The following is a 24,467-nucleotide window of genomic DNA, read 5'->3' on the forward strand; positions in this document are numbered from 1 at the left end:
GAGCCAATCGTCCAGATATGGATGGACCAAAATCCCCTCTCGCCTCTAGGCTGCTATCACCACCACCATCACTTTCGTGAAGGTTCGGGGCGCCGTGACCAAGCCAAAGGGGAGAGCCCAGAACTGAAAATGCTGACCCAGCACCATGAACCGTTGAAACTTCTGATGAATAGGAATATGGAGGTAAGCCTCCGTCAGGTCCAACAACACTGGAAACTCTCCTCTGTGGACTGCTATTATCACTGTGCGCAATGTCTCCATGCAAAAACGCGGAACCCGTAAGGCTACATTCACCTTTTGCAAATCTAGAGTGGGATAGAAGGTGCCCTCCTTTTTGGGGACCACAAAATAAATGGAGTATCTCCCTTGCCCCTTCTCAGTCAGTGGGACTGGAACTATTGCATTTAAACTTAGTAACCTCTACACAGTCCCCCTTCACTGCTACCCATTTGATTCAAGACGAGCAGTGAGTCTCTAGAAAGGCCTTCCTGACAGGGCACAAAAATTCTAAAGCATAGCCATCTCTTACCACCTCCAGGACCCACTGGTCTGAGGTAATCTTGGCCCACTCCTCGTAAAAGCGGGACAACCTGCTTCCTATCGCTTCCATGGAGGAATGGGCGTCCCTGGCTTCATTGTGCTGACTTTCCTCCTCTGGTCCCCTGACCAGCGACATCCCTGGAGGATCTGCTGTCGACCTAAAAACTGCTTTGGTCCCGAAGCTAAGGAACTCTTGCCTGAACGGAACCGTTGCGAATCCCGAAAATGGGACCGAAAATGGAAAACCACCTTTCTGCTCCTCTTATCCTCAGCCAACTTATTCCCTTTTGACTCCTCCAAAGTCTTCATCAACTGATCCAAATCCTCCCCAAACAGGAGCATCCCTTTAAAGAGGAGATTACACAACTGGGACTTGGGCCACAAAAGCCTGCTGGCCGCTACTGTCGAGATGATACTCCTGGCCGAAGTGCGCACTGTCATACAGCACATCTGCCACTCCAGCTTTCAGACGTGCAGACTGCATGGAACGGAACGCCCCGGTTGAGGCCTGTTCCTGTGCTTTCTGAACCTAGCTCAAACAGGCCCTCTGCATCAAACTGCCACAAATCGCAGCAAGGAGGCTTAAGGTGAAACATCAAACATCCGCTTTAACTGAATCTCCAATCTGCAGTCCTTCACATCCTTCAGAGTGGCTGAACCTGCCACTGGAATAGTTGTCTTCTTGGTAACAGCGGAAACCACCGCATCCACTTTTGAAAATCTGGAGATCCAGGGTCCCTTCCATCAATGAGTAAAGCTTCGCCATTGCCCTACCGACCTTCAAGCCTGCCTCTGGGAAGTCCCATTCTCAGTTTACCAGCTTTTGAATTTTCTTAGGCAGTGGGAAGGCACTAGGAGGATCTAACAGCCCATCCAGGACTAGATTCACCCCTTCATTATCTGACTCTTCCTGAGCAACCTTAACCCCGAGCTCCTCCAAATCCTGGGAAATGAGGGGCACAGTTCCTCCTTATTAAACAGGTGGATCACCCTAGGATTATCCCCTCCATCACCGGCACCTCATCCGGATCAGGGTCATCCTTAATAACATCAGAATCAGGATTTGGATTTGGATCTGCATCCACATCCGGGTCTTCACCATGAACATTTGCTGGATCCTCCTGCGGGTCATCAGAGTCGTCCAAATCTCTAGGATTGCTCTCGGTTCCTGTGCGACCAAGACCCAGGTGTCTTAGGTCTACATAGCCTCCTGAAGAACCCACCTTTGGCCTCTTGGAAAAGCAACATGGCTGCCTCTCTGGGTTGCTTCCCTCCTGCTCCCTTCCTCGCCAAGGCAGCCTTATGCAGAAGCAGGACAAGTTCTGGCGAAAACTCCTGGTCACCAGCTCCCTGAGCGAGCAAGTTCTCATCTGACTCTCCTCTCCAACCCTGATCCACAGGCGAAAGAGGAGGAGTGGAATCCCTGGACTCCCTGGAGGTAGAGGGCCCTTTGACTGCAATCCTCCGCAGGCACGACTGCACCCATAACTCCCGAAGACCTGGGGGACCTTCTGTCGGTAGCTGCTCTCGCGGAGGTTTCCTCTTCCCCCAACGCACAGCCGGTACAGAGGGAACGTGCATTGAGACTCCCAGACCAGAGATTGCATGCTTTACACGCCGCCATGCATGATTTCTGCACCAATATCCATGCAGCAAGAGTGGCAGCACTCGAAAGAAAAATTCAGCCAGAGTGCGCCGACCAGAAAGAGCAGGCCGCACATGTGGCTTGGACGCCGAGCTGCGCTGGCCCAACCGGCACACAGCAAAACTCCTCCACACATCTGGATAACCCAGCGGTAAGAAAAAGAAGGGCAAGCTCCTCTCTCTCTCCCTCTTGCTGGTGCCGACAGTTCCTGCTGCTTTGCTGCCCAGACTGAAGCTCCTAACTTTTTTTGTTTCTTTAACTAATTTTTTTTTTTAAACTTAATGTAAATGTAATGAAAGCAGGATTATTTACCTGACAGAGGCCAGCGACAAAGGAGGAAACCTTGGAGGCAACGAAGGAGCCAGTCCCCTGGCTATCAGGGCCTCCAGAAATAGAGTTATAGCCAGCAATTGTGGATATATGTGTGTTTTAATAACTCGATTAACCTGATTAACTAGGACCGACAGTGCACTCAACCGAAAACCGCCGACACCTGTAACTAGGGTGTCTTGGACTAGGTGTAATACCTGGCTTACCTGTGCTTGTCTTGCTCTCAGGGATTGTCACCCGAGGTTTCCGGATTTTGGAGCAGCCATGGGCGGGATGCTGAGTCCATCTGTCTGTTGCATCCATCGGTCTCAGACGGCTTCGACCTTTGTGCCTCACCTTTCTTCCTTCTCTCTCCTCAAGCCTTGGGAGGTTGGCTGCCACCGCGTCTTAATGCCGCTCTCCCCGGATCGGCAAAGGTGATGGCGTTCGCCATGTTTCTCCTAAGGGCCTCCTAGGGTGCGCGTGTGCATGCCGTCTTTATTCACGTCATGGCGGGAACCTTGGGGCATCTCCTCCAAGTGAAGTCAGTACATCCTGGTATTTAGCCTGCCCTTCGTTTGCTAACAAACTGAGTTAGCAAGGATTGGATTCGCTCCGGTCTAAGTTGCTCTGCCGCTTCTCAGCAGCCGCTGGAAGCTCTCTCTGCCCTTCTGGGTAATTCATCGCTAACCTGGGTACCCACTCCTCGGGGGCCCCATCTTCTCTCTTTCAGGTACCTATCTGGGAAACTGGGTACTCGCTCCTCGAGAACCTGAGCTTCCTACACTGGTGCCTGCAACTGCTTCACTTCTGCCTGCCAGGATCTCCATCAATACAGCTAACTACTCAGCGAGTACTAATTCTCTCAGTCTGTTCCACCTTCAGCGCTTGGAGTCTACATCCAGCCTCTGCTACCCTGTGCTGCCTTTCATCTACTCAAGAGTGGGACTGGTCTCCTCAGCAGAGGACTGCTGGACTGCTTCTACTGAGTTGCCTTACTACTGTCCACCCTGGGCAGTACCATCAAGCTGTATAATAAATACAAATTCTCTATGTCTGCATGTATAGAGTCTAGCCTAGTACTGCGGTTCCTCACGGGGCTCCTCCCTGTGGGAGTGGCCATTTCCGCAGTACCGAAGAATCCACTTCAACACCTCAAAACGTTAACACTGTCTACACTAAGGAAAACAAAATTATCAGGTAAGTAATTTCTCCAATTCCTAACATGTAGCAGATGGGAGAGGGGCGTTTGTTTCTTTTGTTCCTGTCCTCCAGTAATTGAGGTACTGGGGATTCGCTCCATTTGTTGGCTAACTTCTCCAGTTCGCTTCCGAACAGGAGGACTCCTTTAAAAGGCATTCTCGTGAATTTCGTCTTGGAAGTAGCGTCGGCTGACCAATTTCGGAGCAATAGTTGCCTTCTGGCTGCCACTATGGATGAGACGCCCCTGGCTGAGGTGCGCACCAGATCAGAAGTCACATCTGTGAGGAAAGATATCGCCGGTTCTAATGTTTCGGCGGAAGTGTTTGCGTCCCTGGAGAGAAGCAAGCAGGCACATGTCACCACGGAGCAGAAGGAAGCAATCTGCAGGGACATTGCTGCGACATCAAATGATTGTTTAAAGATGGATTCCTGACGTCTGTCCTGTGCATCTTTGAGTGCAGCTCCTCCTTCGACTGGGATGGTAGTGCACTTTAAGAAAATAAGAACATAAGAAATTGCCATGCTGGGTCAGACCAAGGGTCCATCAAGCCCAGCATCCTGTTTCCAACAGAGGCCAAACCAGGCCACAAGAACCTGGCAATTATCCAAACACTAAGAAGATCCCATGCTACTGATGCAATTAATAGCAGTGGCTATTCCCTAAGTCAACTTGATTAATAGCCATTAATGGACTTCTCCTTGAAGAACTTATCCAGCTACCCTAACTGCACTAACCACATCTTCTGGCAACAAATTCCAGAGCTTTATTGTGCGTTGAGTGAAAAAGAATTTTCTCCGATTAGTCTTAAATGTACTACTTGCTAACTTCATGGACTGCCCCCTAGTCCTTCTATTATTCGAAAGTGTAAATAACCAAGTCACATCTACTCGTTCAAGAACTCTCATGATCTTAAAGACCTCTATCATATCCCCCCTCAGCTGTCTCTTCTCCAAGCTGAACAGCCATAACCTCTTCAGTCTTTCCTCATAGGGGAGCTGTTCCATCCCCTTTATCATTTTGGTTGCCCTTATCTGTACCTTCTCTATCGCAACTATATCTTTTTTGAGATGTGGCGACCAGAATTGTACACAGTATTCAAAGTGTGGTCTCACCATGGAGCGATATAGAGGCATTATGACATTTTCCGTTTTATTAACCATTCCCTTCCTAATAATTCCTAACATTCTGTTTGCTTTTTTGACTGCTGCAGCACACTGAGCCGACGATTTTAAAGTATTATCCACTATGATGCCTAGATCTTTTTCCTGGGTGGTAGCTCCTAATATGGAACCTAACATTGTGTAACTACAGTAAGGGTTATTTTTCCCTATATGCAACACCTTGCATATAGGGAAAAATAACATTAAATTTCATCTGCCATTTGGATGCCCAATCTTCCAGTCTTGCAAGGTCCTCCTGTAATGTATCACAGTCTGCTTGTGATTTAACTACTCTGAATAATTTTGTATCATCTGCAAATTTGATAACCTCACTCATCGTATTTCTTTCCAGATCATTTATATATATATTGGAAAGCACCGGTCCAAGTACAGATCCCTGAGGCACTCCACTGTTTACCCTCTTCCACTGAGAAAATTGACCATTTAATCCTATTCTATGTTTCCTGTCTTTTAACCAGTTTGTAATCCACGAAAGGACATTGCCTCCTATCCTATGACTTTTTAGACAGAGCAGACCATGGCATCTACTTTCGGGAACCCTAGGAGTTCTTTGGCCGTGGGTTCCAGGGCGTATAGGGCCCATCCTCCTTTGAAGCTGGCCTCCGGGGCATTCCATTCCAGGTCAATCAGTTGTTGTAAGGCCTGTAGCACTGGGAAATAGCATGAGGCCTGATGGAGACCGACTAAAATAGGGTTCATCTTAGGCTCTGCTGTGGTACTTGCGCCTGGAATGGCCAGCGCTTTCAGACTCAGACACGCGATCTGGTAACTAGTCTTTGGACAAAAGTCGCATCATGGTTTGGTATGGTTCCATCCTGGGAGGGATTTCCCCTTCCTCCAGGGAGTCAGGCTCTTCCCCCCAAAGTGTATGTGTCCCCTAAGGGGGGACATTTGCCCGGAGGGGGCACATCTTGGGGGATCCGAGAGGGGCTTGGAAGGTTTTGCTCTTCTGGTGGAGGCTGTGGCTGTGTGGCAGGTGGAACCGATTGCGCCTGTACAAAGGCCTGTAAACCTTTGAAGAATTCCACCCAGGAAAAGGTCCCTGGGTCTAGCCCGGATGGGGCTGCTCAACCCGATTTAACAGACACCGGAATTACAATCTGTGTGGCTATCCGAGCCTTGGAGACTGGAGACTCTAAGAAAGTTTACTACCTTATCTTGTCTCGGCGCTTCCCGGTCTCGTGGCAAGCGGTCTCCAGCTGCGGGGGGAGAGGGAAAATACCTTCACCGCCGTGCTTGGTATTGCACCCGCTGCCTCTCAGCCACTCTGGGGGCTAAGTCCATGCTGGGAACCGGCTACTGGACCGAGGCTCACCTCTGAGGGATCTCGGAAATCATCTCAGGAATTCTCGACTGGGGGAGGGAACCTTAGGTATCACCGCAGGAGAGCAGGGCTAGTCTTGTAGAGGTAAGATTTTCTTTCTTCTTTGGTTTAAAATTGCTAACACTATTCTAGTGTGTGTAGTGTCCCTATCTGCTTAGGAGATGGAGAAATACTGAAGAGCTAAGCTTCCTGCACGGGTATATGTAGGCTGACGTCAGATTGAAATCTGACTCAGTCTCCCAACTGCTATCAGGAGCACACTATACCCACTGGTCCTGAGTCCATCTGCTACATGCTAGGAAATAAAGTATTGTCTCAAAAAAAGTTGGTAGGATGTTATATGGAAAGTCTGCATAGCATTTTGCTAACATTTTCTCCCAATAATGTTAAGGGTATGAAACCCTTTCTCAGGGGGCACCAAGAAGTGCGCCTTGGACTGCTAGACTTCCTTGAGAGACTATTTGACTAGTACAGACTGGCATGGAAGCTATTACTTGTCGAATCCAGAAGTTTTTTGGACATGATATACTGCATCCACCTTCTTGTTAACCAGATGCAAAGAAAGGGGGAGGGGGGGTCCTCCCACATTCTCACCTGTGCTTTCTTAAGCATATCATAGATGGGTACTGCTACAATTTCCTTTGAGAGACTGAAAAATACCCAACAGTTGAATCTTGGATTCTGCCTCCTTCTCTAAATCAAATGGAATATCCTTAGACATTTGCCTTACAAATTCAGAGGAAAGGTCCTCAGGTGGACTTTTCTTTTCTGTGAAGGAGAAAGATAAGAGGACTCTTCGTGTTCAGAAAAACCCTAAGATTCATAAACCTAACCCAAACACGTTAAGACTCTGATGGTTGAATCAGTGTGGCCTAAATGTATACCTGTCTTTCGAATAGACTGAGTGGGAAAGAGGGAGAACATAGAGCCTAAGGCATCCCGGTGTATTTGGAAGGTTTCCCCTTCTGATGCACTGGAGAGGACAAAGTGAGGGTAGCATTCATACGGACACCATTCTAGTTACGGGTATCAATGCTATATCTATCAGTGTAGTGAAGTTGGACCTTGGTGATGCCAGTGCACTGAATTGAGCCAGTTGACACTACATCTCCTGATCTTCCTGTTAACATTCCTTTTCAAAAACCACAGATGACAATACAGGGTGGGATGCAGAAGGAAAGGTCACATCTTTCTGTGTCATCTGAGATGTACTGGAGGCTGTGACTGGAGCCCTTGGAGGCTGCTGCATTTCCCCACACTCTCTCTCAAAGGCGAGTGGCCTTCTCCTCAGGGATGCTTGGGAGGACATATGGCTGCTGCCAGTATCTCCTTGCTCTTGTCACCAATGACAATTCTTCTTTTTTTAAGCTTGATGATCTGTATCTGTGTCCCTCAGTGTCAATACTGATAAAGTGAAACTCTTTCATTGAGTGGGAATGTCCCTTCAGCCTCTACAGGTGCTCAATACTTCCTTGATACCCAAGCCCCGCCAGCATCTGGTCCAGCTCCTAGGTCCCTCGATGTTGATGGCTTGGACTTATCTAACCAAAAGAACTTTTCTATGTGCTCTAGACTGGTTTGATTGTCTCTGGGAGTCATCTTTTCACATGTGGAGTCTCCTAAGATGTTGTGGTCATAACCGAGGCACAGTACTCATTTGTCATTGAGGTCTGTGATGGACAGAATGCAGCTGCCCTGGGGGCACTTTGAGAAACTGATGGTCAAAAAATAGCCAATGTGAAATCAAATGGCTTGATTTAGGAGACAAAAATGGTCTGATCGATGCTGCTCCGATACCATAAGTATTGGTGCTGATTCAGCCATGGAATGATAAAGAAAAACAATGAAAACCTAATTAGGGACAAAATGAACAGCCGGAGAGCAGCAGAAAAATGAGGGTTTTTTCACCTCAGTGCTATTGTGGAAAAAAAGAAACTGAAAGGGTCCCCCACATGTAGATGCACAACAATCTCGTACATACTCAGAAGTACTTCAGAAAACTCTAGAATCTGTGCAGTGAAGCTTCTGACAGGGGCTCTGTTTGGTATCACCACCCCACCTGAAAGGACCTGCTATCCTCAGAGACCTGATGGTCTGAATATAATACATTTGAAAACAATCAAAACATGATGCTAATGGTACTTTTGCCATTTAATCTGGTGTTATACCACCAATTCAACTGAAATCTTGCATGGATCCAGATATCTAGAGGTATATGAAAAGCTGAGAAAGAAATACCAACAATTTCTACACAGCCATATTTCATACAAATGCTGCAACAAAAAATAAAGTTTTATGTTGGCTGCACAAGTCATTTTGAAACTACTATACCTACTAATGATAAAGAGTACAATGCCACTCATCTGACAAAGGCTAACCTAAACATACTGCAATGACCTAAGACCATCTAAAGAAAAGGGAGTTATTCTGGGTGTTCCTGGATAGAGCAGAACTGCACTGAATGCTTTTGCCTTGGAAGAGGATTCCCTTTCTAGTCCAGTGCAGTAGAGGGTGCATTGTGACAAAGGGAAGAAGGGGGAAATATATGGAAAAAAGGCAAATAGCCTTCATTGCATGAGACTAAAATTACAGATTATAAACCTCACATATAATGGAAATCTCTAAATGTACGCAGGCTGTAGCATAGACCAATAACTAGTTTTGTTTTACCTGTTCATAGAGATCAATCAGGGTTTTATCCGGCAGTTTCAGGGACTGTATAGCCTGCAGCACTGTGTCCCAATGTCCACTATTAATATCTGCTACAAAACTCTCTATACTGTCCACAGTATTCAAAGACACAGTGGTCTCCTCTTGCAATGTGGCTAAAGTTCGATGTAAACTGTTCTCCTTCAGGTACTGCATTATGAGACGTATGACACTGCAAAAAGAGGGGAAAATAAAGAGACCATTACTGTCAGACACTTTGTCTTGTTGTTGCCAGAGCTACTTAAAGATAACCCTTGCCCTCATGCTCTTTCCATATCAAAATGTCTTATGCATTCTAAGACATATGCAGGACAATGTATTTAAATATATTGAAGTCTTAAAAGAAGAAATTACTACTTACCTGATAATTTCATTTCCTCTAATAAAGGCAGGCCAATCCCCACAAGTGGACTTCTACCAGGAGATGGAGTTAAAGCAGAAGTCACAGACATATAGCCCTGCCCCGACATCAGCCTGCTAATATTCTCTGGAAAAGCCAAACTGGTTATAATAGAACATGACAATTAACAATCAACCACTCATGCTTCCAACCAATAGGGAACATTGAGCTCAAACAAAAAAAATTAACAATCACTAGACTGAGGGACAGGTTAAGACACTTTCCAGTCCTCCAGTATCACTGCAAAAGAATAACTATGCTTCAACACCCAAGCCCTTTCGAAGGCCAAGCCACACGACAAAAACAACTCGGATCGTCGTGTGGAACAGGTCCCTGATGCAACCAATCCGTTCTGAGCAGCAGCCTTAGAGAACTGCCCACCAGCAGCCTCTGCAGAACAGCCTATTACAACCTCCGGAGACAATCTAGAACCATCAGAAGTACAGTTTTGGTCTGGCTAGCAATCTTCTGAATGATCCTATCTATCAGTGGCCATGGCAGGAAGGCCTATACCATCCTTTCTCAAGGCCACATCTGAATGAGAGCCTCTATACTCTGCACTCTTGGACTGCTACTATGACTGGAAGAACAGTGGTACTTCTGCATTGGCGGAGGACACCTGCAAAACCAGAAATGGGCTACCCCAGTGCGCTATCATGAGTTCTGGTTCTGCCTTAATGATTAATGTAGGCCACTGTCGATGCACTGTCCGATAGTACCGTGACCGCACAAGCTTCCAGTCGCGCGGCAAACCACCAACATGTTATGCACTTCCAACTTCTGACTGTGAGCCCCCCAACTCAGAAGGCTCGCATCTGTCATGAGAACTAACCAACCAAATGTCTCCATGGAAATCCCCTTCCTGAAACTTCCCACCTGTAGCCACCAGTGCAACTGAATGCACACCACCAGGGGCAAGTGAAATTACACCATGCACTCCTGTGACTGTAGATGTCACCGGGAAAGCAATATGCACTGATGGGGTCAGCAGGTCTGCCCTTGCACAGGAAACAATGTCCAAAGTGGACACCATCAACCCCAGGACCTGAAAATATGACTGCACTGTCAGACTAATAGTCCTCCTCAGGGCTTGAACTTGAGCCATTAACTTCTGAATACAATTGTCCAGCAGAAATATGCTGCCCAACTTAACGTCGAATCGTACGCTGAAACACTCCAGCATCTGAGACAAATGTATCAGGTTGCCTTCTTTGTGCAAAGACGCCGCTACTACTACCATGATGTTGGAGAAAATCCCGGGAGCAATTACCAGCCCAAAGGGAAGCGCCTAAACATGATGATGACGACCCAGAACAGCAAGGCTCAGGAAATGCTGATGTTCCTGGAGAATGTGTAGATATGCCTTCATCATATCTAATACATGAGAAACTCCCTTGTTTGTACTGTCAATATTATGAAAGGCAAAGTTTCCATCTGGAAATGAGTCAAACGCCAAAGACGATTAACTTCCATAACATCCAGGATGGGTCGAAGGACACCCACTTCCTTCTTGGGAACAACAGAAATAAAGGAAATAATGGCCTACAAGGCCAACAGCCTCCTGAAGGTAGTCTCCACTGCCACTCTTTCTGCAGAGAGTTGCACAGAGAGCCCATAAAAGGCATCCAGAGGAATTCCAGTGCATAGTTGTCCATTATCACCTTTAGGACTCACTGGTCCTTCATAATCTGGATCCACCTCCATAGGAGAGTTCCCACACCTTCATTGTGAAGATCAAGGAGCTCCGGGCCTGGAGCCTGCATCCTTATAGGCTTTCTAGGATAAAAGGACTGATATGTTCCGAAGCGACAAGATTTTGAGTAGAGGCTCCTCCATAAGGGTGCGAACAAATGATAACCCTGAAAGGGTAACCTTGAAAGATTGGACTTGAAAATTGTGTCTGCCAACCAATTTCATGGCTGCATCTGGTGACTAGTCGCCATCATGGAAACCACCCCTCTAGCAACTGTCTGCACCAAGTCACAGCCCACATCAGCTAAGAATGTGGCCCTCGGTTCTATACCAGTCTGCCATTGGACCCCGCACCTTGCATCTCAAGAGCAATGCAAACCAGTCCGAGCAACCAGGGAGCAACAAGAAGCAATTTGCAAATTCATCACCATGGTCTCAAAAGCCTGCGTAAGGATAACCTCAATCTGCCTACCTTAAGCATGGTTTAGAACTACCCCTCCTTTCTCCAGGATGGTGGTTCACTTGGCAACAGCACCTACCAAGGTAGCCACCTTCAGGAATCGCAAAGGTTCCCTTGACTTCAATCCAAGGGGGTACAATCCCACTAAAGCACGCCCCTCTTTGAAGTTAACTTCAAGGGCGCTCCATTCAAGGTCAATCAATGCTTGAATCATATCCAGGAGGGAAGAAACACAACATCTTGTGTAGGATGACCAATATGGGGTCCTCTTTGGCACACCAAAAGAGTCACCCCCAGCCACACCAAGCATCTTCAGGGTCTGAGACAGCAGACTTGGCAATACATCTCTGAGAAAGAATCAGAGCAGAATCCTATATAGCTCTAAATCAGGGGTAATTTCCCCCTCTTCCAGAGGGGAGAAAATCAAAACCCAGAGTCATCCGACGTATCCTCATCCACATCCTCCTAAACATCACCAGGGATTGTCTCACCGCGGCACTTGCACTTAGAGGCTGAAAAGTGGGAGCCCTGAGGATGCAAACCCAACATAGAAATGATCCACGTCTCTGCTGTGCAACACTGCAGAAAACTCTGAAGACCCTGGAAAAAAAATTCTACCCAGGAAAAAGAGGATAGATCCACACCAGGGCCCATCAGACCCAAACTTAACATTGTCTGACTGACCCATATCTCTCGTAGATATCTCTGTCACGGAAAATAAATTAGGAGGGGATACATTTGTTGTATCACCATCTGCCCCACTCCCCTTAGTCTGAAGGGATGTACCAGCGTGGGCCACATTTGTAATAGGTATATCACCGTGACCACATAGCGCTAACAAAGGCTTAGAGAAAGCGACAGCTGTATTGCCTTATACAGCAAGCCATATAGATAGCTAAACTCCAGAATCTCTATATCCCTGGCGCTATAGTTGTCTGGAACTGTGCGCTAGACAGCCATCTGTGCACACCAACCACGTCTGGGAATAAAAGTGCAATATGCACCCGCCAAAGGGCTGCAGTAGTCTACGCCCAGATAGTGTGCACCTAATAGCATGTGCTCAGATAGTGTGAGTTGATAATATGCGCTCAGACAGTATGCACCCAGATCGAATGTGCCCAAGTACCTGAGCATGCATAACCTACGTGCACAAAACCCTCTGCACTCAAGAACTTGCACAAATACATGGTGTGTTCACCTGCTAGCACACGAGGGAAAAACGCTGCTGTGGCCTACTACGCGGCTGAAGAAACTGAGCCCGTGTCGCCTCTGCTCTGCACCAAACTCTGCAGAGAAACAAGGGGGAAGGATGCCCAAAGGAAAATTGGTTCTTACCTGCTACTTTTCATTCCTTGAGTACCATAGATCAGTCCAGGCAAGTGGCTTTGCATCCCTACCAGCAGATGGAGGCAGGGAATAAAAACTTTTCAGGCACTTCTACTTAACCAAGAGTGCCACCTGCAGTCCCCCAGTATTAATCTGTATCCAGGCCAAGATGTCTAAGCCCCAAAACCCAAATGATTTCTATTTAGGGTGAGCAAAGAATCAAAGTTGAAGTCCCCTACAAACCTGGAACCCCATCTCCTCCAACAAGGGAAATGAAAACGTCCAACCCTGTTTAACATATATACAATCTTTGCAAATACAGCATCCAGAAGCAGGGAAGGTCTTTCGAAAAAAAAAAGGGGTCAGGCCTCTGGACTGATCTATGGTATTCCTGAAACGAAAATTAGCAAGTAAGAACCAATTTCCCTTTCCTGTTTATAACACAGATCAGTCCAGACTAGTAGAATGTACCCAAGCCTCTCTACACTGGGCGGGAACCCAAAAGACCCACTTACAACACACTTTCTCCAAATGTCGCTTCTTCTGGTGCCTGAACATCCAGGTGGTAATGTTTGGTAAAAGTGTGCAGGGAAGGCCACGTCACTACAGGACAAATCTCCTGTGGAGAAACTAGTGACACTCCAAAAGGCTGCCTGCAGCCTAGTAGAATGCGCCCGCAACCCCTCTGGAACAGATAGAACCTTACAGAGTCAGGCCAAAAAAAAATATCACTTCCTTAAACCATCACAAAATTGTGCTCTTAGAAGCTTTACGTCTTTTGTGTTCCACTGAACAAAACAAAGAAACGATCTGACCTCTGAAAGTCATTAGTGATCTTAAGATATCGCAACAGAGCTCAAACATCCAACAAGTGAAGCTCCTTTGCATGTGGTGAATCTGATGTCAGGTGCGGAAAAGCTGGAGTTTCCACTGTCTGGTTGAGATGAAATGAAAATATGACATTCAGCAAAAAGGAAGGAACCAGATGCAGCAATACCCCGTCATCCGAAATCCATAGAAAAGGATCTCTGACGAGGCCTGAAGCTCCAAAGTTCACCTAGCTGAACAAATCACCACCAAGAAAATGGTCTTCAAGGTGATATCCTTCAAAGATGCTCTTCTCAGTCATCAAAGGGAGATATCCACAGAGCACACAAAGAACCAGATTAAGGTTCCATGATGGAAACATCTTACGGACCTGTGGGCACAAGTATTTCATCCACTTAAGAAAATGATTGATGTCCAGATCAGATGCCAACAGCCTCCTCTGAATTTTCCTTCGAAAACAGCCCAAGGTTGCTAACTGTACTCTGAGAGAATTATAGGCCAATCCCTTTGCTAAGCCATCTTGCAAAAATACCTTAGAAACGTCCACCTGCAAAGGCTCAAGACTGTTCTCCAAACATCATGACTCAAACTCTCCCCACATTTGGATATACGCCAGAGAAGTGGATGGCCTCCTAGCCTGAAGCAAAGTGGCAATCAATGACTCCGAATACTCTGTTAAGTGAAAACACCGCCTCTCAAAAGCCAAGCCAGCAGACAAAAGCAATCCATCCACTCCGAAAAGATGGGCCCGTGACGCAGCAACCCATGCAGGGGACCTAATCGGATGGGACAGTCTATTGCAAGCTGAACCAGATCTACAAACCACGGATGGCGCAGCCACTCCAATGCCATGAGGATCACTTGTTCCGGATGTTGCTCAGTAAGACATAACACTCAAACTAAGAGAGACCAAGGGGGAAACACATACAGTAGAAAACTCGCAGTCCAAGGTTGAACCAGAGCGTTGATCCCTTCAGAGCTAATCTTCCTCCTGTTACTTAAAAACCTGTCTGCCTTGGTATTTCCTCAAGATGCCATGAGATCCAACCGAAGCTTGCCCCACCTGTCACGGATGAGAGCAAAGACCTCCGCTGGCAACTCCCATTCCCCCAGATCCAACTGCTGCCTACTGAGGTAATCTGCTTTCACGTTGTCCACTCCAGCCACGTTAGATGCCGCTAGCCCTGCCAGATGGTTTTCCACCCAAACAACTCCTTGGCCTCTTGAGCTACTAGGCGACTCTTCATCCCGCCCTAATGATTGATATACACCACCATTGTTGCATTGTCTGAAAATACTCGCAATGCATGCCCCTGAACCTGTGGAAGGAAAGCAAGCAATGTCCTGCAAACTGCCCTTATTTCTAATCGGTTGATTGACCAGGACACTTCCCTTGGGCCATCTGTCCTTGCCAAACCGCCCCCACCCCAACCACCAAGGTTGGTATATATGGTCACTATGGCATTGCCGCAAGCACTATTAAATCACTACAACTTCTCCAAAATGCTTCAGCAAGACTCCTTACAGGAACTAGAAAATCTGATCATATTATCCCTTCTCTAATCAATCTTCACTGGCTTCCAATAAAGTTCAAAGTATTATCCCTCATCTTTAATATTATAAAGAACTATGATCCACTCCTCCAGGAATAACAATAACAATAAAAAGATCTCAGATCTCAAAACAAAAATCTTCTTACAGTTCCTTCAAATCTGAACCCTCATCTAACCCAAATAAGAGAACGAACGTTCACAAACAGCGGGATCCAAACTATGGAACAAACTACCTGAATCAATAAGACTGTTAATGGAAAAAAAGAAATTCAAACAAGAACTTAAAACCTGGTTCTTCAGAAAAGCCTATGAACTTATGTAAAGAAATATCAAATAAACCACTGAATGAACATTATTAATCCAGAAATATTACTTCTCATGACAGCGAATAATAATTGACTAAAATCTATTCAAAACTGAAACAGTAAATACCAATATTAGATTAACTTTAAGAGCTTAAGAACATGCCATACTGGGTCAGACCAAGGGTCCATCAAGCCCAGCATCCTGTTTCCAACAGTGGCCAATCCAGGCCATAAGAACCTGGCAAGTACCCAAAAACTAAGTCTATTCCACGTTACCTTTGCTAGTAATAGCAGTGGCTATTTTCTAAGTCAACTTAATTAATAGCAGGTAATGGACTTCTCCTCCAAGAACTTATCCAATCCTTTTTTAAACACAGCCATACTAACTGCACTAACCACATCCTCTGGCAACAAATTCCAGAGTTTAATTGTGCGTTGAGTAAAAAAGAACTTTCTCCAATTAGTTTTAAATGTGCCACATGCTAACTTCATGGAGTGCCCCCCTAGTCTTTCTATTATCCGAAAGAGTAAATGGAGAAATTACTTACCTGATAATTTCGTTTTCCTTAATGTAGACAGATGGACTCAGGACCAACGGGTATAGTGCACTCCTGTTAGCAGTTGGAGACGGATCAGATTTTAATCTGACGTCAGCCCCTACTACATATACCCCTGCAGGAAGTGCAGCTCTTCAGTATTCTCCTCGAAAAGCATTGTGGATATATGTGTGACTGACTGATTAACTTAATAATTTGGTTAACTTGAATAACTTGGTTAAACGTTTAAACTTGATTAACTTGAACTGGTTGATTGACTATAGCTGGAGACCGCCAGTGTACTCAACCGGAAAGCGTCGACACGCGGCAGGGTGGATGCCCTAGGTAAATGAAAACATGGCTTACCCTTGAATTATTTGAAAAACCATGCGTGATGGCAGCCAAGGGTGGGATGCTGAGTCCATCTGTCTACACCAAGGAAAACGAAATTATCAGGTAAGTAATTTCTCCATTTCCTAGCGTGTAGCAGATGGACTCAGGACCAATGGGATGTATAAAAGCTACTCCCAAACCGGGTGGGAGGCTGCCCATGACCCACTTAGTATTGCCCTTGCAAATGCCGTGTCCTCCCGAGCCTGAACGTCCAGACGGTAGAATCTGGAGAAAGTATGGATGGAGGACCATGTAGCCGCCCTGCAGATCTCGGCAGGTGACAGCATTCTAGTTTCTGCCCAGTATACTGCCTGAGCTATGGTAGAATGGGCCTTGACCTGTAGAGGTGGTGGCTTGCCAGCTTCTACGTAGGCCGCCTTGATGACTTCCTTGATCCAGCGAGCGATGGTTGCCCGCGAGGCCACTTCCCCTTGTCTCTTTCCACTGTGAAGGACGAAAAGGTGGTCCGTTTTTCGTACGGGTTCCGACATTTCCAGGTATCTGGATAGGAGACTGCCGATGTTGAGGTGATGTAGAATACAGGCTTCTTCCGAATTCTTCAAGCCATCCATCGTTGGTAGCGAGATGGTCTGGTTGAGGTGGAAGTGAGAGACCACTTTGGGGAGGAAGGAGAGAACCTGGTTTCGTCCCGGGCAGTCTCCGGCTGCAGGGGGGAGAGGGCAAATACCTTCACCGCTGCACTCGAGGGTGCACGCGCTGCCTCTCAGCAGCGCCCGAGGATCAGGGGCTAGGTCCTCGCCGAGATTCGGCCGCCGGGACCAAGGCTTACCTCCGAGGGACCACGAAAATCACCTCGGGAATCTCAACTGGGGGAGGGACCAGAGGGTATCACCGCAGGAGAGCGGGGCTCGCCTTCAGGTAGGATTATTCTTTAAATTTGGATTTTCTTCTTTGAATTTGGTTCTAACGCTGTGAGAGCGTGCAGATAGTCCCTAACTGCTATGGAGACGGAAAATACTGAAGAGGTGCACTTCCTGCAGGGGTATATGTACTAGGGGCTGACGTCAGATTGAAATCTGATCCATCTCCAACTGCTAACAGGAGTACACTATACTCATTGTCTGGAGTCCATCTGCTACACGCTAGGAAATAACCGATTCACATCTACCCGTTCTAGACCTCTCATGATTTTAAACACCTCTATCATATCCCCCCTCAGCCGTCTCTTCTCCAAGCTGAAAAGTCCTAACCTCTTTAGTCTTTCCTCATAGGGGAGCTGTTCCATTCCCCTTATCATTTTGGTAGCCCTTCTCTGTACTTTCTCCATCGCAATTATATCTTTTTTGAGATGTGGCGACCAGAATTGTACACAGTATTCAAGGTGCAGTCTCACCATGGAGCGATACAGAGGCATTATGACATTTTCCGTTTTAGTCACCATTCCCTTTCTAATAATTCCCAACATTCTGTTTGCTTTTTTGACTGCCACAGCACACTGAACCGACGATTTCAATGTGTTATCCACTATGACGCCTAGATCTCTTTCTTGGGTTGTAGCACCTAATATGGAACCTAACATTGTGTAACTATAGCATGGGTTATTTTTCCCTAAATGCATCACCTTGCACTTATCCACATTAAATTTCATCTGCCATTTTGATGCCCAATTTTCCAGTCTCACAAGGTCTTCCTACAATTTATCACAATCTGCTTGTGATTTAACTACTCTGAACAATTTTGTATCATCTGCAAATTTGATTACCTCACTCGTCGTATTTCTTTCCAGATCATTTATAAATATATTGAAAAGAACGGGTCCCAATACAGATCCCTGAGGCACTCCACTGTCCACTCCCTTCCTCTGAGAAAATTGTCCATTTAATCCTACTCTCTGTTTCCTGTCTTTTAGCCAGTTTGCAATCCATGAAATGACATCGCCACCTATCCCATGACTTTTTACTTTTCCTAGAAGCCTCTCATGAGGAACTTTGTCAAATGCCTTCTGAAAATCCAAGTATACTACATCTACCGGTTCACCTTTATCCACATGTTTATTAACTCCTTCAAAAAAGTGAAGCAGATTTGTGAGGCAAGACTTGCTTTGGGTAAAGCCATGCTGACTTTGTTCCATTAAACCATGTCTTTCTATATGTTCTGTGATTTTGATGTTGAGAACACTTTCCACTATTTTTCCTGGCACTGAAGTCAGGCTAACCGGTCTGTAGTTTCCCGGATCGCCCCTGGAGCTCTTTTTAAATATTGGGGTTACATTTGCTATCCTCCAGTCTTCAGGTACAATGGATGATTTTAATGATAGGTTACAAATTTTTACTAATAGGTCTGAAATTTCATTTTTTAGTTCCTTCAGAACTCTGGGGTGTATACCATCCGGTCCAGGTGATTTACTACTCTTCAGTTTGTCAATCAGGTCTACCACATCTTCTAGGTTCACTGTGATTTGATTCAGTCCATCTGAATCATTACCCATGAAAACCTTCTCCAGTACGGGTACCTCCCCAACATCCTCTTCATTAAACACTGAAGCAAAGAAATAATTTAATCTTTCCGCGATGGCCTTATATTCTCTAAGTGCCCCTTTAACCCCTCGATCATCTAATGGTCTGACTCCCTCACAGGCTTTCTGCTTTGGATATATTTAAAAAAGTTTTTACTGTGAGTTTTTGCCTCTATGGCCAACTTCTTTTCAAATTCTCTCTTAGCCTGTCTTATCAATGTCTTACATTTAACTTGCCAACGTTTATGCATTATCCTATTTTCTTCTGTTGGATCCTTCTTCCAATTTTTGAATGAAGATCTTTTGGCTAAAACAGCTTCTTTCACCTCCCCTTTTAACAATGCCGGAAATCGTTTTGCCTTCTTTCCACCTTTCTTACAGGTCGATACTCTAAGGCCGCGGTAGAAAGAGTGCGGCAGTGCCTGGCGCACCCTCGTTCCCCGCACGCACAGTTCTCTTCACCTACCGCTCGATACTCTCTTCTAATTGCATGCAAATGCATGCCACGTCTGCGAAGTGTTAGGGAAGCGTTAGGCCGTCGCAACCCATTTTACGGTATAGAGCGCCTATACAGTAACCTGGGTGCTCGGGCCTAACGCTTCACGGCCATGTTGGTATCTGAAATTTCAAATGTCATTTGAAATGACAGATACCAGGAAGTCGGGATTGCCGTCCCCTCTCCCCTCCTCCCGAAGCAAAAAAAAAGTGAAAAAAAAAGTTGCGAGAGAGAGAGGGGAGAGGACGGCAATCCTACGCTCGGCGACCTACTTTTGCAGCCCCCCTCCGGACATCATGGCTTCCCCCGTGCCAGTTCCCCTTCCCCTCCTCCCGAAGCAGGGCGCGAAAAGCGCGAAGCGACTTACTTTTGCAGCCCCCTCCAGACATCGGACGACCTCTCCTGCCTCCAGCTGCTCGCGAAGAAGGACGCCTGCACGGCCGCTGAAGACGTGACGTCACGACGTTTGGCGTCACGGCATGTGACGTCATGTGTTCAGCGGCCGTGCAGGCGTCCATCTTCGCGAGCAGCAGGAGAGGTCGTCCGATGTCCGGAAGGTGCTACAAAAGGTGAGTCGCTTCGCCGCTTTACACTGCCAGTCCCTTCTTCCCTCCTCCCGGAGCAAGGCTGCTTTTCGCGCCCTGCTTCGGGAGGAGGGGAGGGGGAACTGGCACGGGGGAAGCCACGATGTCCGGAGGAGGGGGGCTGCAAAAGTAAGTCGCCGAGCGTAGGATTGCCGTCCTCTCCCTTCTCTCTCTCTCTCGCAACTTTTTTCCGCTTTTTTTTTTCTTCGGGAGGAGGGGGGAGGACTGGGGCTGCCCCGGAGGCCAGCATCCATGGACGCGGCCAGGGCAGGTGAGAGGGGGCTGGGGGAAAGCTTGCCGCCTACCCTTACCCCTGCCTCTAACGCAGGGGTAGGGGTAGGCGGTAAGTTAGCAGGTTAAACACGGGGCAAAATGGCAGCAATAGTCGGGGCGCGCGTTACAGTATCGGAGGGGAATAGCTAATTCCTTCATTATACAGCTAATTCGTTCATTTACATATCATATACATGCTGCGTGCGGAAAGGGTTATGCGTCTGTTTTAAGAAGCGCTAAGGACGCGTGAAACTGGAGACTGTATCGCTGGATCGCCTTACGCGTCCGAATTGTGCGCTCCCAGCACGTTACAGACGGGAAATCTTCAACCGCACGTTACAGTATCGACCTGTTAATGTGTGGAATACATCTGGACTGTGCTTCTAGAATGGTATTTTTTTTTTTTAAAACAATGACCATGCCTCTTGCACATTTTTTACTTTTGTAGCTGCTCCTTTCAGTTTTTTTCTAACAATTTTTCTCATTTTATCAAAGTTTCCCTTTTGGAAATTTAGCATGAGAGCCGTGGATTTGCATACTGTTCCTCTTCCAGTCATTAATTAATTCAAATTTGTTCATATTATGATCACTATTGCCAAACGGCCCCACCACCGTTATCTCTCTCACCAAATCCTGTGCTCCACTGAGAATTAGATCTAAAAATGCTCCCTCTCTCGTCGGTTCCTGAACCAATTGCTCCATAAAGCTATCATTTATTCCATCCAGGAACGTTATCTCTCTAGCGTGTCCCGATGATACATTTACCCAGTCAATACTGGGGTAATTGAAGTCTCCCATTATTTCCGCACTACCAATTTGGTTAGCTTCCCTAATTTCTCTTAGCATTTCACTGTCCATCTCACCATCTTGACCAGGTGGACGGTAGTATACTCCTATCACTATAGTCTTCCCCGACACTCAATAGTATTAAAATGATATAATTACTTTAAATAAAGAACCTGTTAATACAATATTATACAATGTAATCAAATGCAATTTATGTGAACCGTTATGATCTTCTGTTGGAACAACGGTATAAAAAAAACAAATAAATACCACCCAGTCTGGAACCTTCAGCTCCAATCCTATCTCCAAACTGGGACACAACAGCCAACATGAGAGACTGGACCTAGACTTTCCCTGATGTGGTAAGGGAAGCTGAAACTCCTCAGACAGTGGATTCCAATGGGATAAAAGCTCCCTCTGGAGAGGCCGCATGTGAGCAAACACCCATGGGACCAACTCCAGCATAGAGGCTGCAGAACCCAGGACCTGCAAATAATCACAGACTCTGGGTGCCGAAAGATGCAGTAGTCTAAGAACCTGAGCCTATAACTTGATCACCCTCTCTGAGGTAAGGAAGACCTTGCCTAAGTGGGTATCAAAACATGTCCCCAGATACTCCAACGACTGGGACTGCTCCAGGTGACTCTTTGTCAGGTTTATCAACTAACTTAGAGACCTCAAGTACTCCATGAAGCATCGAATCGAACAACACTCCAACTGCGACTTCATTCAGATGAGCCAGTGATCCAGGTTGGATGCACCAGGATCCCTTCTCTTCTAAGGGCCACTGCTACCAAAGCCATCACCTTCGTGAAAGTCTGTGGCGCTATCGCTAACCCAAAGGGAAGTGCTTGAAAATGGAAATGCTCTCCTAGCACCATGAAGCGCAGAATCTTTGATGGTCTGAACATAGGGAATGTGCAGGTAAGCCTCCTTAAATCCAATGATGTGAGAAACTCTCCTTTGCGAACCGCTATCACTGTCTGCAGCATCCCCATTCAAAAGCGCGGCACCTGCAGTGCTGCATGGATTGAGAATAGGCCAAAAGGTGCCCTCCTTCTTGGGAACTACAAAATAAACTGGGTATCATCCTAGCCCTTGCTCCTTTAGGGGAAACAGGACAATGGCATCCAGGTGTTGCAAGTGATGGAATGTTTCCCGTACCCTTGGCGCGAGAAGCACAACAGGACACCACACAGGCCTCTCTGATCAGGAGCGAAAATTCTAAGGTGTAGCTGTCTCTTATCACTTCCAGAACTCATTGATCAGATATGATCTTGTTCTATTCCTCATAAAAGAGGGCTAGTCTCCCCCCGATGGCTTCCAGAGAAGAGTGGACCAGCCTGCCTTCATTGGGAGGTCTTATCTCCTCTGGCCGGAAGTATCTCAGGAAGGTGTACGTGATACCCGAAAGGACTGCTGCCTTCCTGAACCTTGCTTTTTCACTGATGCGGTAGAACTATTAGAGCGAAACCTCATCTCTCAAACGCGAAAACACGGTGGAAAGCTCGTCTTGCTGTTCTTCTTATCCTCTGGCAACTTGTTTATTTATTTAGACATTTTATATACCATTGTTCCATGTATAGATCACAATGGTTTACAATGTGACATTCATAATTATAACCTAACAAACAAACAAAACAAAGAATGGTCACAAAGGTGGTTTTCAATGGTAGGCAATATCAAGTCAAGTTTTCTAGGTCATATTAAAACGGATCTATTACATAACAGATTATATGGACAGTTGAAGTGAAATGATGGTTTTCGTGTCTTAGTCTTGGATTTGTTTTCAGAAACTTGCATTTTCTCATTTTATTATTCTTCATAATTGGATTATCTTTTGTCCTTCTTGTTTTTTGTAGTTCTGTCTATTCTGATGTTTTTATATTAAATTATAAGCATTTTTTGAATAGCCATGTTTTTAATTCAAGATTAAAATTTCTATCTGTAGCTGGCCTCATAGACAAAACGCGGATTGAATGCTGTGTTTCCTTGCATTAAAAATTTGCCTGAATTTGAAAAAATGCCGCCGAAAAGAAAAGGGAAAGTGAGTTTTTTCCTCTGAACCCTTACCGTCTCTCACACAACTTGAGATCTTGCAGTTTTTATCTCAATCGGGAAGTTTGGAGGGAGTCCAGGAGCCCAATGGAGGTTTGAGCAAGGGAGAGCTGCAATCCCCCAGACCTGAGGCAATTACCTTAGAAACTATCTGGGAGTTGATGGTTGGCTTTGACTGTTCCCTTAAATGACTGGAAAGTAAAGTAGACTCTATGGCTAATAATAACCAGCAAAAAATTGCAGAGATACAACATTCAAACACTCTTACTGATAAAGTTGTTGAAATTGAAAATAAAGTAAAGGAGAACTCTAAAGTAAATTCAGCTTTCATTAAAGACCAGTTAACTGTTGTGAGAAGACTGGAAATCATGGAAAATAATCAGCGGCAGTTGAATTTACGGATTTTGAATTTTCCTCAAACAGTGGGAGAAATTTCATGTACTACTCTAAAATGTCTCCTTATACAAGCTCTTGCTTTTCCTGAGGATAAATTACCGTCTATTCATTCTTGTCGTTTTTTGTATAAAAGGGTTTCCAATGCAGGTAATACATCATTATTACCCATCACTCAATCTTACAAATTTCCTGGAAAACTCAAATTTAGAAGTCATTGATAGGAAAACTTTATTGTTGTCCTTTATTACTACGAAAGATGTCAATGATGTTATGAAAAAATTTCACCACTGCCTGTCCCGCCTCATCTTAAAAGAACCATCTCGTCTCTTCCTTTACTTTTGTCATCCTGACAACTCTCCTCCTCTCTTCCTTCCACCAGCATGCATCTCTTCAGCAGACCCCTATCACCCTCCTCCATATGTCTATTTTCTTCTGCCTACAGCTGGGCTATATGCCTTTGATGCAGTAAATAGACCAGTAGAGTTAACATGGGGGGGGGGGGGGGCTGGGGCAGCTGCAAAAGTGATAGAATCCAATAACCACAGGGAAGTGGGTCAGTAAACTACAGCAATGGCAACAAGAAGGAAGAAGGTGGCAGTGGCTGAAGGGGTTGGTTTGAAGAGGGAGGCAAGATGAGAATAGGATTCTTCAGCAAAAGGTTGATTCCACTGAGACCACCAGATACCTTAACTTGATATCCAGAAAACAAAGCTGTCAAGGGGCTTCTAAAGCTGTTACTAACCTCAAGTGTTTCTCAACAGTGACACGAACAAACCCAAAATTAACCAGAAGAAATACCAGTCAACAAAGCTGAGTGGGCAAACCGAACATCAGGTGCATTCTGATGCAGGAAGCTGCATACATGAACTTGTATCACCAGCAAATACTGTATGAAGTTGTAAAGAGCACTGTCAGAGGCCTTGCCACATGGCCTTATTTGTACACAGCCTTGTACTTCAATATAATTTACTGTTTCAAACATTTGGCAGTCTT

The 24,467-nt window shown here is 45.9% G+C and overlaps 1 protein-coding gene across 2 annotated transcripts in view; it reads right to left on the bottom strand.

The window, feature by feature from the left end:
• Positions 1–24,467, bottom strand: part of SMU1 (SMU1 DNA replication regulator and spliceosomal factor) — a 133,162-nt gene that overhangs the window by 107,133 nt on the left and 1,562 nt on the right. Inside the window, exon 2 of one of the 2 annotated variants that reach the window (XM_029604061.1) lies at positions 8,874–9,084. The exons of the other annotated variant lie outside the window; for it this stretch is intronic. Within the exon in view, the coding sequence (XP_029459921.1) occupies positions 8,874–9,084 (211 nt within the window). The remainder of the gene's footprint in view (positions 1–8,873; positions 9,085–24,467) is intronic. 2 annotated transcript variants of the gene reach the window in all.

Source organism: Rhinatrema bivittatum, chromosome 1 (genome assembly GCF_901001135.1).
Source record: "Rhinatrema bivittatum chromosome 1, aRhiBiv1.1, whole genome shotgun sequence".
Taxonomy (NCBI): Eukaryota; Metazoa; Chordata; class Amphibia; order Gymnophiona; family Rhinatrematidae; genus Rhinatrema; species Rhinatrema bivittatum.